This window comes from Platichthys flesus, chromosome 21 (genome assembly GCF_949316205.1).
Source record: "Platichthys flesus chromosome 21, fPlaFle2.1, whole genome shotgun sequence".
NCBI classification, from domain to species: Eukaryota; Metazoa; Chordata; class Actinopteri; order Pleuronectiformes; family Pleuronectidae; genus Platichthys; species Platichthys flesus.
In genome coordinates this window covers 16,918,781-16,934,049 of record NC_084965.1, presented here as the reverse complement: position 1 = coordinate 16,934,049, position 15,269 = coordinate 16,918,781, and the positions used below count along the sequence as shown (strand labels likewise).

The 15,269-nt window shown below is 43.1% G+C and overlaps 1 protein-coding gene across 8 annotated transcripts in view; it reads right to left on the bottom strand.

Annotated features, from left to right (window-relative positions):
• Positions 1 to 15,269, bottom strand: part of LOC133932583 (microtubule-associated protein 4) — a 93,940-nt gene that overhangs the window by 39,766 nt on the left and 38,905 nt on the right. For 5 of the 8 annotated variants that reach the window (XM_062379328.1, XM_062379327.1, XM_062379331.1 and 2 more), the window contains 4 exons: positions 7,661 to 7,774; positions 6,537 to 6,623; positions 6,055 to 6,243; positions 1,279 to 2,757 (listed from right to left, as the gene is read on the bottom strand). In XM_062379328.1, coding sequence (XP_062235312.1) covers positions 1,279 to 2,757; positions 6,055 to 6,243; positions 6,537 to 6,623; positions 7,661 to 7,774 — 1,869 coding nt within the window. The remainder of the gene's footprint in view (positions 1 to 1,278; positions 2,758 to 6,054; positions 6,244 to 6,536; positions 6,624 to 7,660; positions 7,775 to 15,269) is intronic. The other 3 variants (XM_062379330.1, XM_062379332.1, XM_062379335.1) reach the window with 2 other exon arrangements.

Below are 15,269 nucleotides of genomic sequence, written 5' to 3'. Positions count from 1 at the left end.
TACTTCTGCTTTGTTTCACTATTATATGAGATGTTATATGAGGCTTGCTATATTAGGTAAGGTTTTGCAACACAACAGAAAAGAAGCAAACTGCTCCACCGCTTATCACGAGCAATAGTCGGATGAATCCAAAACCCGAATCATCTTCAAAATGAAGAGATTGTCGACACCAGGAAGACCGTCTCAAGAACCCGATGCCTTTCCACAGGGAGCAGATGGCACTCAAGGGCCTATACTGATTGATACTTACTTAACACTTGGAATGGCAAGCAAGCACTTGTACTTGTGCACAGAGAATGAATGGCTCACAGCAAAGCCCAACAACCCCCATGAACAGTTGCCGTATCTCATTTCTGTTCTTAGCGACTGTCACCTTGTTGCTGAAATGTGTCAAGAAGCTCTCACTGTACATGTCTTCCATCTGTCATTGTGCTAACATACCACTGATGAATCTCAATAATGAGGCATGAACAAAACACAACAAAGCCACAGGAGGATATAAAATAGGACTCACCTATGTCGGAGAAGCAGCAAGGCAGCAATCATCACAGAACATGGAAAGTAAAGTCAACAAAAACAGCAAATTACTATTTGAAATTGTCAAAGTTAATCTCAGGAGACACAGCAGGACGTTAACAGTTGATGCATAACAACAAAGGTGAGTTAACATGGAAACCAACAAAGCCCTCGGAAGTCTTTTCTAGAGGAGGTTGTAAAGACACAGGCAGCTAGTGAGGAGCCAAGAGTTAATTGGACAGAGAAGAAGACAGAGTGACACCTCAAACCCGGATAGAAAGAAACTACAGCACGACTACAGTGTTAACACAAACACTTGGACAGAAGAGAAACAGAGAAGGAGGGTTTTCATGTGGTGAAGAGGCCTAGGGATGCCGCTAAAGAGAAAGACTTGGTGATTGGTTAGTTGCAGCACACCCGTCAACAGCAATCCTGTTAATCGTGAGAAAATCCCAGCAGTGAATCATTGGGAACCGCAGATAAAGGTCAAGCCAATGCACAGCCCCAGTTGGTCATCACTTGAGTCCATGCGAACGTTAGTCACTCAAAAACCCACCGTATTAGACACGCCAAAAAGTCCCAGCCAAGACAAATGTGTCCATGCAGGAAACAATGAAAAAGGGTCTAATTTATCTACCTAATCTCTAATGAATTTAAAATGTCTAAACTACTGAAGCTGGATAGAGGGTCATGCATGATGTATTTTTCTGTTAGTTACTCTATATTTAACCTCTATGTTGTCCTGGGTTGACTGCAACCAACCTTCAATGGTGGGGGCAGGTGGAGGGACCACAGCTGGCTCCTCCAAGGGGTCAGCAAAGCTGGGAAAGAAGGGCTTAGCTGCAGGGTTAAGACCAGATCCTGGAGTACCCAGAGGGCTGACCGAGGGAGGGGAAGAGGGGCTGACGACAGGGGACGCCTGCAGAGGGAGCTTCTTTGCTCCTGGCGAGGTGGGACTCTTTGCTGAGGATGAGGACGATGAAGAACGAGACTTCTTGGATTGTTTCTGGGACGATGTTTCATCTTTGTGCTCTTTCTGTTGGAATTCCTGTGCTGTGGTTTTGGGGGAGCGGAGAGGTGCTGGGCTTGGGGTGTTAAAGGACAACCCTAAGCGCAAAGGAGGACCTGAAGGGCCGATGTCACTGAAGTCAAAAATCTCGCTGTTGCTGCTAACCTGCGAGTCGTTCAGGAGCCACGACGCATCTGACGGTGAAAGAGGTGGAGCTGAGGCTAACACCTCACCCTTAGGTGAAACGCCAGGACTTGACTGCGAGGCAGGGCTGAAGGCTGAGGTGTCTTCCTCAGGCATGACTTGCATAAATGACTCTTGGAGGGAACTGGTATTGCCAAACATCCCGCTGTCAACCAAGTCACCACACACTTCATCGTCTGGAGAGAAAGATGGACAAAAGGCCTGGCTGTTGTTGCCCAAACTGGCATTCTCGGATTCCATCAAGAGATCAACTTCATCACCAAGGTGAGGTGTCATGGGAGACGAACCAAGTGTTGCATTGTTGGCCGTTGAGGGCATGGTGAACGGAGCTGCTGTAGCTTTAAGCTCGCTGTTCAGAGCCAGTGGACCAATGGGAGCACCTGTTAGGGAGAACAGGTCTTCGGACAGGGGGGCAGGAACCAGACCTTCATCTGGGTAGACCTCCTTTTTCCAGGGACTGTGGCTGGTGTCCACTTCTGTGAATGAGGCCTCCGGGTTTGCCGGAGCTGAACTCCCTAAATCCATCATCACCTCCTCTGTCATCTGAGAAGTGGCTGCAGATGAAGGAACAAATGGTTCTGCCATCACTCCCCACTCCTCTGGAAGCTTCTTCCTGCTCTTCCCCTTCTTCCCTCGGCCTCCACTCTTCCCAAGTTGCTCCTCCCAGCCTCCCTCTCCTCTATCCCGCCTTGGCCCAATTCTCTGGAAGAACTCCTCTGTCGGGGGAGTGTTTTCTCCCAGTGCTTGCATCTCAGGGTGACCCCTGCTCTCCAGGTTCTCGTAAGATCCTTCATCTTTCTGGCGCCTTTTCTTCTTCTTTCTCTGTTTTCGGTCCGACCCCTCTGTATCCCTTTCATCACCCCCAGCATAGGCGGTGCTCTCTCGGCTAGGACAAATGTCGGGGGGGTCATCAGGGCTGGCTGCAAATTGGCTTGCATGGCGACTGATCATCGTATTTACGCTGGGAGAGAAAGGGAGGTCTGAAGACAGGCAGCCAGCCTGGTCAATCCAGCTGTCGGCTAAGGCACCTTGTTGTGGGTGAAGAGGGGAAAGTTTAAAGTTGGGGATGGGTTGATATGTGCAGAGGAATTGGTTCCCTTAGTCTAGATCAAACAGAAACTAACTGCAACAAAAGCAACTAACATCTGTTCAAAATAACGTACACAGTGTTTATCATGTCCACATAGCGTGGACACAAAGACAAAAGGAAATAATACTGCTTCAGGGAAGAAAGGAGGTCAATTAGGCAACAATGCTGCAAATGAAACAGTGTTTTGGGTTTAAGGACATTGTATCATAAAGCTTAGGTCTGACAGCCAATGATGGCAAATAGCATATGTCAGGTTGAATTTATTCTAGATTGAAGAAGGTAATAAAGGGGGTAGATCAGAGGGAACAATTGGAGGAAAATTATCCCTCTGAAACAAAGTTGGTTTTATACTTTGGCCCAGTTTGGTCACACAAACACAAACACACACACACACATATATATATATATAGATAGATACAGCTAAAGTGGCGCATCTGTCAGACCCCTTACAGTACTGTGGCTCTCAAGAGGGTCATATTTCATTTTAACGAATCCATGACAGAATAATGCTCATTTAACATGTACGTCCTGGAGGCAGAAAACCCCCAATGAAAGAGAATACCTTAAATGTCCTGTTGCAATCACAATAGGTTTGAGGGAGCGGCAAATATCAGCCATTCTGCTACATGTGAATGTTGTGCTGTTACTGTTTATAGTCCACCATGCAAACGCAGATACTGTTTGCACTTAAGTACAGTACCCTGCGAAAGTATTAAAATAATTTTTTTTTTTATATATATCTTTTTAGTTTTTCTCTTCAGCAGGCCCTTGCATCCACAAAATGTTAGAGGTATTCTGTTTCAGCACGGTGGTTTTATCCAAACTGCTGATCAGCCACTGGCGATGAGAATTACTCTATTTAAAATATAGGCAAGCTCTGCAGTCAATTTGTCAGGCTGGGAATCTTAGACCTAACATGATGTCTCCAAATGGCACTTGTGAGTGGAAAGATTATTGCGGGTAGGTCTAATTAATATGCTATATGTAATTAATTGTTACAATTACCGCACTTTAATGGAGATGAATGTAACATTATCTTAATTATCTAGCACAGGATATTTTCATCCTGATTATTCCAGTATGACCAAATTTTCAGGGGATCTGGTTTGCAGTTAGGCTCTTTGTGCTACTGTTACTGGTAGTGGAAGATATTCAGACTCTGAATATGCAAAATAATAGAAATAGATTGTCATGCAGACTCCTAACAGTTGTTTTCATAGATCTGCACTCCGCATCATGTGATATGGAAATCAGGGTTGGTGATTGCTGCATTGTTGAGTCACCATGTGTTGCCTTGTAGTTTACTCATATATGCGTATGGTGACCTTACACACATGCACACGCACGCACACACACACACACACACATCGGTTCAAAGGTTTCGTCTCTTTTTCATTTTTGCCTTCACAGCTTGTTCCAAATTAATTAAAGAAGTTTGTGAATGAATCACCTCTGTCTGCTGCAGAGCAGGTTGAGCTGTGACTCAGCTAGCTGCAGTTAGACTGATGCACTGCTCAGTTGTTATAATTTGAACCTTGCAGTTGTTTGTTAGGTCTGTGCAAAAACAGATAAAACTCCATATTTTGGATGTTTGTTAAGCAGCCAACACAAAATTCAAACCCTGCTTCTTGACTTTTCTAAATAAATGCTCTGTGATTCAGCTTGATTCAAAGTATTGCAGCACAAAGAATGAAGATTGTGCTTTAACTTTGTGAGATACAATAAAATAAAAATAATCAAACTGTCAAAATGATGTGGCAGGACAGATTTAATGGCTGGTCAGTCAATCGGGCCAACAGTTGCCGACCACTGCTGTAGTTTATCCACAAATGTGTAAGAAGAAATGCTTAACTCGCCTACTAGTGCGCTGCCCTACTCCCAATGATGCCTACGTCCAAATTTCACCAAGTTTGACACTGATCTTCCTCGAGCCATTAAGAATACACATGCCAAGCGGATAAGATGAACTGTTCTCGAGATATGCTTGTCATATACAGACATGAACGACAGACATTTGTTGAAATATTTGGTAGATTCTCTGTGGCTATGACCTATTTTACCTGAATGATGAGCCTGCGCAGCACTTTTCTAAACACCACTCAGCGTGATGAGTTGTTATTATTATACCATACAGTGCACCTACACGGGCACATCTACTCTCAATATACAATATTCTACACACTAAGAATAATTGATTTGTCCTTTAATTTGTCACTAGGCTGCATTTATGTTTGGACAGCAAAGCCGAACATCCTAGTGTTCACCAGGTGAAGATGCAACACCGCTGGTATTTTTTACCCTGCTTCTTAATACTCAGGTACAGAGGGTTCTTCCACCTGCTGTGGAGCAGGGAACCATGTGGGCTGAGCTGCTGTGATCCTTTGTGCATGGTTCCACTGGCCCCACGGGATGTTAGTGTGGCTCTACTGGGTGCCACCTGCCACAGCATGGTTACAGTCACGCCAGCTAGGCTCATACATGTACTGAACTATAGAGATGCCCTATGGGGGCGAAGAGAAGCCACTGGTGGGTGAGATGCTGGTGAGTGAACATTGAGAGACACGGACAGCCTCTCTATGTCGCTTGCACACGCACACACGCAACTCATGTATACCGTATATATCTTGAAGCTATTACATGATGGCACACCCCCTATATATGTCAGCATCAGATGTGCATTGACCTTGAGCTGAATCCCCATTGGAGATGGAGTGGCTGCGTAAGGAAGAAGCTATAGAACAGCAAAGACAGACAGCTGATCTGAGTACTGCACCCCTCTGTGGAATGAATCAGGCAGTGCAGCACACTCATGTACCTATACGATCATGTAAATTGTACAATAAATAGAAAAAAACGTCTTAATTGCCACTGATGTTAGAACGCAGAGGATAGAAAAATGATGTAAGCACATCGTGATTCAAAGATTCAGAGATTATGTAGTTGAGGTACCACTGCGAACAATGCTATGAAATTGGGTCATTATAATCGCGATGACTACTAGTTATGATATATGATATAAAATAGAATATTTCTGTGTTTTTTTCTGTGTCAAGTTATTGCTCATACTAAAACATTACATTCTAGATCATCTATATATTTTTGTTGAAGCTTTAAAAGATTAGGTAACAGCATTCCTCTCAAATAAATGAAGTAGAGCATTGCTGAAGACCAGTTTACTTTGAACAAGATACATATGTCTGTCTGTGGCATGTGAGCTAATATGCACATGTCCTACCTGCTGTCAGGGCTGCAGGGCTGCGAGGAACCTGGGGTTCAGGCAGCATGGGGCCGTGTTCTTTAGAGGCCTCTAACCCTGCTGGGGATGTGGCGTGCTGGGGCTCTGCTATACTTGGGGGCCTGTCTGCTTGGAGAGTTGCTGCTCCTATCTCCAACGTGACCCCCTTCCCTCCAGGTTGGGAGAAACCTAAGGAAAAGATGCAGATGAACAGGGATACAGAGTCAGTGTTACATATTCACTGAGCTTTGCAGTAATGTAACTGTTGTCAAAGGTACATCAATAATAATGCAATATGTGCGGCCCACTTATATAGTGTAATCCTACGTAGGGGGAAGCCATTGTGTACTTAAGTACTCCTTAAGGCCATAACAATAATTTAGTTTCAGTCATGAAATATAAAAGCTGCAAAAATTTGAATAAGGAAGCCATATTTTCTCTGCATTTTAAAAATGTATTACCATTGCCAAATAAAGCTATACCTGAGAAAGCTCCCATCAGGCCAGTATCCATCATTTGGGCAGGGCTGCTCTGAGAGTCCAGAGGATCTATATAACCTGCCATGGAGGCTGACAGGAGGGAGGCCAAGAACAGTGGGTTGGAGGCATGGGGAAAGGAGAAGGACAAGAGTGGAACATAAGAAAGAGAGAAAAAGATGTCCGAAAATGGTGGGTGGGGGATGGAGAGATGGATGAAGTCATAAATAGAAGAAAAGAAGAGAGGGAAAAGATGAGGTGGTGGGCAGGAAGGCATTCATCATTTAGATTTGGTAGACAAAACAGGAGTTTAAAGGCGATAAAGCATTGAAATCAAATGCAAAATGTTTATTATTGTTGATACTCCATCTGTGATATTATTGTGAGTGCAGTACTGCACTAAGAGCTTTGGTCTCCAAAATAACTGTAAATCATTATTACTGTATTTGTATACCTTGGGTTTATACATATGTTTCTCTGTTTATCTTTGGCATTTTTTCTTTGTTTAGTTATAAAAAGTTGTTTGTATCTTGAAAGCTACAGACAACCAGCGACAAATGTATTACAATATTACAGTTACTAGCCGACTTGATTCTGCTCTGGGGGTGCTGTGCACTGACAATCACAACTCCACCTTCTGCACGTGCAACATGATGCTTTCAGACCAATCAAAGTTCCTACTACAACTTTCCCCTTTGTTCTTGTTGAGAATATTGTAAATCACTTTGGATAAAAGCGTCAGCTAAATGAAATGTTATGTAATATCAAGTCATTCAGTGAAAATTTAATAAAATGTAATATCAAGGGAAATGCGATTCATGTATCTGACCTAATTTGAGATTGGCGGATTTATTTCACTTTATATAACAATCATTGCCACTAGCAGAAGAATACGTGCAGCTGTCTCCAAAACGCATAAAGTCCATAGTCAACCAATTGCTTTGGCAAGAAATTGTATGCACCTTCTTTTTTGTTAATATAAAATGGTCTTTTAAGATGCCAAAGCACCATAACTGACATAAAAAGTTATGCATTCATGGAAACAGTCATGCTCAACTGCTCGCAGGGATATATATTACATTTGCTTTTGTGTAAGTTTTGCTTTGGACTTTGGTGCTTGACCTTCATACCTGATAAGAAATCTGTGGCCGCGGCCTGCTGCTGGTCAAGTGGGAGTGGCCGCACCTCTCCTTGAGGTTCTGGGCGTGAGGCTGTTATCTGTCCCCCTGAGGTCAGCTTACAACCTGCAGTGACAACAAGGATCATCTAACATGAGTTCCCCCTCCAGACTGGTGACGTGTTACTGTACAACCATAATTAATGGCACAAGGCTATTAAATATCACACTCCACAAATATGCAGAAATAACTCCAAGGCATTTTTAAAAAAAAACAATCGTACAGAGTGGACTCACAATACACGCACAAAATGCCCACATGGACCTGCACAAACACACGCACCCACTCTCTCTCACCTGCCAAATGTCTTCCAAAGAGTAGATATCCGAGTCCCATGCAACTCAACATTCAGTGTGGTTTGCTATGTGCTGCTCTGTGCCTCTGACTCTGTCTGTCTCCACTGCAGCCTCTACTAAAACTGTGAACCCCCAGTCATACACGCACTCGCACACAATCCCAACAGAAGAACACACACACACACAGGAATGCAATCGCAGTCGGGGAGTCTGGGTCTTGGTGTGACGTCTCACTGTCTGTCTGGTTCAGGTCCCGGGCCCCGCCAGTTAGCGCCGCCCCCCTTGCAGCCCACTCCCTCCCTCACTACTCCTGTAGTCACCTTTCAACTCTTGTGCCAGCCTCCAACCAGAGCCCCCTGACTGAGGCTGGACTCCCCGACTGCCTGATTTAATGTGGCTGGAGAAGCGGGGGGGGGAAATAAAGATAAGGAAGGAAAGACGGGAGAGGGTCAGGGAGGAAGATACATGGACAATTTGAGTAGCAGTTACAGGATAGCAAAGAACAAGAGACAAGAGGGAAAGAGGATTACAAAATGGGGGAAGTAAGGAGGAAAATAGGGAGGGATGAATGAAGGACAGAAAAGACACAGGAAGAAAGTGAGGCAGAGGAGAGGAGGATAAGAAGGAGGGAGGCACCAGTGGCTAACCTCTTCCAGCAGCATTCACAGAGGGTGACAGTGAAGCGAGCAGACAGGACACTACCCAAAGTCACAAACGCTTCCATATATCAGACACACACAGAGGCCATGGTGGGGTGACTGTGTCTGTCTCGACGGCACACACAGAAAACACTCTGTCGGCAGGGTCACCGATTGATTCAAAAACACTAATACTGCAGGGCTGTTCCTCAGAGTTTCTGTCTGTCTGCCTGTCTCTCTCTCTCTCTCTCTCTCTCACTGCTTTATGAACAAACATTTGGGGACGTAACAGGAGATGTGTTGTGTGGCCGAGACAAACACACCTACATGCACCCAGCGTCTCCGTGCTCTTCTTAGTTAAGCCAGTGAAGTGGAAGCTTTGCGGGAAACCAGCTTTCCTGCTGAGCTCTCTCTCTCTCTGTCCAAGGTGCTGAAACAACCTGAGAAGCTTTGAAATGGGCAGTCAGGGGAACTGGTATGAAAACCTCCAATTATTTATTTGTGTTTACATTTTCAGCCCTTACTAAACCATGTGGTTTCACCAGGGTAGTCTTATTTCAAAGCTGTGACCAGAGGGTGTTTTATATCAGGGGAGGGAGATTACATAAGTACTTATCCTCAAAGCTGGTATATGTCTGGTAGGTCCCAATCACTCAAAGAAAACATCTCTCGGGCAAAATCAGCAGTCATATTGGGACTCAACTGACTAGAGAGTAGTTGTCTAACAATGTAGTGCTTAAAGGGAGACATTTTATTTTTCTACTTGGGCCCTAATTTTATAAATGTGGGCTTGTAAATGACCTCCTTCATCCTGCAACCACCCAAGTGTCCCGAGATTTGGACTGAGACTCACTCTCTCGGTCTGAGACTTGGGCTATTGCAGGAAGACGGAGGTGGGAACATGAGAGAGAGAAAGTTGTAAAGGAGTTAGGATGTCACCCCTGACTATGATGGTCATCCCTATTTGTTAGAGCTATCAGAATCTGAACAAAGTCGTTTAGATCAACTGGTAACGAAACGTATTTGCACGACAAACCCCTCAGACCATAAGACAGGTTCAAGAACACTTTCATCAAACCCCTTGACAGATGAGATGGCTGGGTAAGTGAATCCATTCACATTCTAGAAATTGAGATTGTTTTGGCTAAGTCTCTTAGTAAGTAAAGCTTTTAACATTAATTAAGAGATATGGACTGTGAAGTCAGTCAAGACCACAAAGGAAGAATCGTGTTGGATTTAAGCTCCACCCACTGTACTGTGTTTAAGGTAGTAGCTCTGAACTGTTCAGCCGGAAAGGAGGAGGAAGACCAACTGTAACGCATCAAAATGGAGTGTGTCTGTGTGTGTGCATGTGTGTGTTTATGTGTGTCTGTAGGTTTTGTTTTATGAAAATGTTCCATGAATTTATCCTGTAGGAGGTGACTCAGTGCTCAACAGGAGGCTCAGTGAAGTGTCATCAGTGGAATTACTGTCTTGACCTTTAACAACATGCCTTTCAGATTATAATGTACAAGATATCTACAGAATCACTGCACTTTCGCAGCAACATTTTTACATGAGCACAAATACAACCAGCATTACTAACTCTCAACTTTAACTTCACACCTGTATTGTTAAGTTTATATCCCTGCCATAACCAGCTCCCTTTATCTGTGAAATCTAGACATATGTTGTAATACATGCTCAGTGTGAGGTGCACCCTAATGTAACGCAGCAAAAGGACTTGCAAGTAACATGGTCACTGCAAAGTGCTTGAGATTGATTATGATCTACTGCCTGACCCATGTCTCCTGCCATGTGAGTAGTGTCCTGTACAATGGCTCTTTACTAACATTAATGTGTTCCCCTCTTATATGCATGCTTGTTCCAATTACTACCTCTCAACACTAGTATGGTTTTAAATGGCAAAATCACTGTTCTCTGCAGTAAAGATATGTAAATTGCTACAGTTTATGGTGCATAGTGTTGCCTTGGCTCAATTAGTGACTTTCCTTGCATACAACAAACAATGTGAAATCTGTAACTTTAGATTTTCTCTCAAGCAGTGAAAAAAAAAAAGTGAAATTAGGTTGCTGACCTTTCAAGCTCCTGCTGTTCATTTGAATCATTCACTGCTAAATTGAAGGCATCAACACACAATGTGTTGTTGATTATGATGTATGGAAGTACAAAAATATAAACATGATGTGAGACAAACAACAACTGATTGCAATGAGTGAATGATACAATGAAAAATCAAGTGAGGACGTATGAACAGTGCTGATGAGAGATTTGTGTGGGTTAAACTTGTTGAGCTGTAACACCAAGGATCTGATGAATAGGACAAACAATATACTTCTCCTCAGAGTTAAAAATCGGGTCCTGTGTTTAGTCTGAACTAAATCTCCAAATTACGTAAGAACTGCTGCTGCTGGGGGGTTGCTGACCTCAGTGTGAGGACGAAGTACTGCAAGACAGACTGGCTGGAGCAAACTATGAGTCTGACGGATAGACTTTATCATCTCAGAGGCATCTGGGCATACACACACATGCGCACACGCCCACGCACACACACACACACACACACACACACACACACACACACACACACACACACACACACACACACACACACACACACACACACACACACACACACACAAAGAGATAGTCTGCTGGAGCTGCACTAATTTGGAAACGCTACTGTAATGAACAACCAGCATACATGCACAAAGAAATAAATACACACTCAAAGTACACGCTCATACTCAGACAGGAACAAACACACACAAACAAAACGATGTCAGTCAGACATCCACAAAGTCAGACACAACGCTTAGTGGACAGTTGGCTGACCTGACAGAATAAAACGGACAAATATAGCCTAGAATGAACACACACGCATACAAACACAGTCTTCAGATGCCAAATCCCCCTCATGCATGGACATGTTTAGGAAGTGCCACTTGAGCAGTGTGAAGGTTGTTCTGACGACAGCAGCAGCAGCTGAACTATGACTCAGGCTTTACAGTACCTACACATTCTATTCCTGTGATAATTTCACCATCTCATTGTCTGGGAATAAAATCGTAACTTCTTTCTCACCATGTTATTGGACTTTTGAAGGTTTTATGACACATGGACCCAAGGCACACAAATCTGGTGCTAGATGGAGATTTGAATGTGGATTTGGTATTTATGTGCTCTACATTGCTCATTGCATTGCTTACAATTGAGAAAACAGCAAAGTTTTCAACAAACCTTTTTGAACTGGCAATCCCATATATCATCAATCACCCAACACAGTTTAAAGGTGCCCTGGAATTTTGCTGCACGCTAACAGATGTAACAAATATCAAGAACATGAATGTTCTGAATATGTCAATCTACACAACTACAGACCTGAGAGGTGTCAGGCAACATTAATAAGAACACCTGCGAGGAGATGTATTGGTATGGAGAAGCTTTTAATCAACTGTCGGCTATTGCTCAATAAACAAAAATATATTTGAGAATATCTATTAGCAGTTGCATTGTGATATATTGCATTTGTTGTTTTAGTCTGACTCAAAAGCACTAATGTAACTGAATGTGTAGCTACGCAATGCAATCACTTGTCGCATTTTTGTGTTAAGCACAGTTAGTGCAAAGAGTGCAGAGTGGGGTGCAGCCACTCTGCATGGACTTAAATTTGATCCACATGGGACCTGTGTAGACCCTTTGTTTAAGGTGACAAAATGTATGCAGACCCTTACACGTGGACCCAGGGACCAGGAATTGGTTTTGACACAGCAGGATCAAAGGAGTGACTGTGATCTTCCACTGTTCAGTCAGCTGGAGGGACCCAGTTTTTAATTGCATTAAAATCAAAGCACAACTTTCAAAGCCACGGTGAATAACTAATACATCTATCTTTTAAACTTTACAACACTTATTGCCTTCTTTGGTCTCCTGAGGCATAGGTAAAGTATAGGTATAATGTTCTCAAATTAAATTTCCTGTGATGATATGCAAACAAATTGATACATACATTAAAACCCATGTTCTTGCTACTTTTTCTATAGAAATAAAAGTATGTATTTCTGGATTGATCCTGGCATTGTCCTGACATAGTACTGGAGAACTTTTGTGGCTAACATCTTTTGGGATAGTCTCTGTCCTGATGAACCAAACACTACTATAGTATCAGGAACAAAAACAACATTAGTCAGGCCACGTGTACATTAACATTATAAATGGCTATACTGCATATTAAAATTCAAGAACACGAGGTAGATATGCACTTTGTGGCAGCCTCACCATCAACATTTCGCCCTACGATTTTTTAACCAAAACTAATCTGGGAGGACCCGGCAGGACAGGATACGACAGGCTGAGGTCCTGCAGCTGTCCTCCAGTTGACTCTAGCCTCTCCCGGTTCCTCTGCCTCAGCCCTGGCTCCTCAGGCCAGGATAGATACTAAGAACCGGAAGGGTCAGGGTCACCGCAGGACCACAGGCACACAGTGATGGTTCACCAAGAGGACAGAGTGCTATTCTCTGGTGAGGACAAACATTCAGAGTGTCCAGTTGATGTAGCCATGACAGAGCATTAATCATAGACCTTGGATCAGATTGAATTGGTCAGTAGTTCCTTCTGTCCACCTTTACCCACACAGAAATTAAAAATGTGTAAGGTTATATATACTCTTTTTTTTTTTAGACCAGGTTTATTGATTTATATTAACATATCTTCTGTACCATCATCCAGGGGTCCTACTCCTCATTTCTTCCGGGTATATTAATAGGAAAAATACGAAATGGAATTAATTTAATAGCAGAAGAAGAAGTATGATGAGGAGAGACGGAAGATTGCACATCTGGAGAAGGGATCAGAAGAGTAAAAAGGACTCTGACAGTGCCTCTGTGGTTAATGATGCTGTATAAGGCTGAGTCACATTGTGAAGAGTTCCCCCTTCTGTTACTCTGACATACTTTCCCCACCTATAGCGACTGGATATTCAACCACAGCAACATACTGGATACCTTCCTCCATTGGTTCTCTGGGGATGTGACCAGCTACTATAGAAGATCAAAGCTTGGCCTAGTTTTATTTAATCCAGCAAGTAACTCGCCAAGGTTTAACTTAAAGAGCTCCTCCTGCAGCAGACAGGGCACATGGCCTTAATGCACACAGATACCACCAACATCAACACGACTATAGTAAATCCAGGATTCTCTGTTGGTATTTACCTCAACTGGAAAGTACATGAATGTGATGTGGACAATGCACAAGTCAAAATTTAACAGATGTTCAGTATTAGCCTGGTTTGAAAACTTGTATGGTTTGCCCACTTGATTTGTTCAGGTTTAAAAATATCTGGTGCTGTGCCTAGTGATGGGTACATTTCAAACATCTATCTATCTATCTATCTATCTATCTATCTATCTAATAATTCCAGAAATCTATGTCTGTCTGTATGTGGCTCATCCTATTGGCTTCACTCTTTGGTTTGCCAAGAGCCAAATAATCAACAGGAGTCCAGCACTCTGTAGCAGTGGCGACTAGGGCTCAATGTATCTCAGCTCTGTAGTCGTGGTCAAAAACAAACTGTTCATGGCAAGGACAACTGATTCTACAGTTCGGGGTTCTGCGTACTGAGTTGACCTTCACCAAAGTTTGAATTAACAGGTGAACAGCTCTATGTTCAGTAGTGGTGATCCTTGCTCAATCACTGCAGGGAACTTTTTTAGTTTCAGAGAGAAAGCTGCAGCCAGGATCACCATAGCCCTTTCCAAATAGCTATGTTTAACAATGGGCAGTTATATAAAAATCGTATTTGAAATAGCAATAAACAACAGTTGTCTAGTAGTCCAACCCTGAATGCATTTTAGTAATGTGAGTCCCTCCCTGTGAACCCGCTGACCCTCCCCATGTTTATAAAGTGAGATGGCATCCAATACCTTTGTGCTTCTTTTAAAAGGGCCCCTGACATGAACAGAGAAGTCAATGCTGTTGACTGTATGTTGACTAGTCAAATCTTTGAAGTCACAGTATTCATCCATCCACTTATTCATCAGTTTCTTCATCTAAGAGGGTCACTTGTTTTTGTGCCTTTCAGTTCATTAATTCTCTTGAGACATGGGTCTGTATACAGTTTATCTATTAACAGCATCTATTATGATCACAATAAAACTAACAGTGCAGAAGCAGCATCCTGGGATAGGCTCTATCCTTTTGGGAAGTAGGCCAAAAGCAAGTGAGAACATTAATTAATGGTTTGTTTTATTGTCTGAATATCTTGGATTTCTAGAACGGCACTTTCACATATAAACAAGATGAGCCAAAGTGTAAATGAGAATATGTCTGAGCTTAGAAGCATTTTGGAAGGTTACTGGTTAAATTTGTCCGCAAGTCAAAATGGGTTTCTAAATGAAACGGTGCAAGGTTTTTGTGCTGGGATTACAGAGGCTAATGCAACGCTAGTACTAATTCAGTGTGCGAGAGGGTGATGTGCATTGACTGGCGGTTGAGAAGCTAGGTGCAATGGATGAGACATCTCTGTGTGTGTGTGTGTGCGTGTGTGTGTGTGTGAGTATGAGTATGAGTGTGAGAGTGTGTGTGAGTGTGTCGGTGTGTGTGTAGCAGGAGGTTGACAAGACCTAGAGG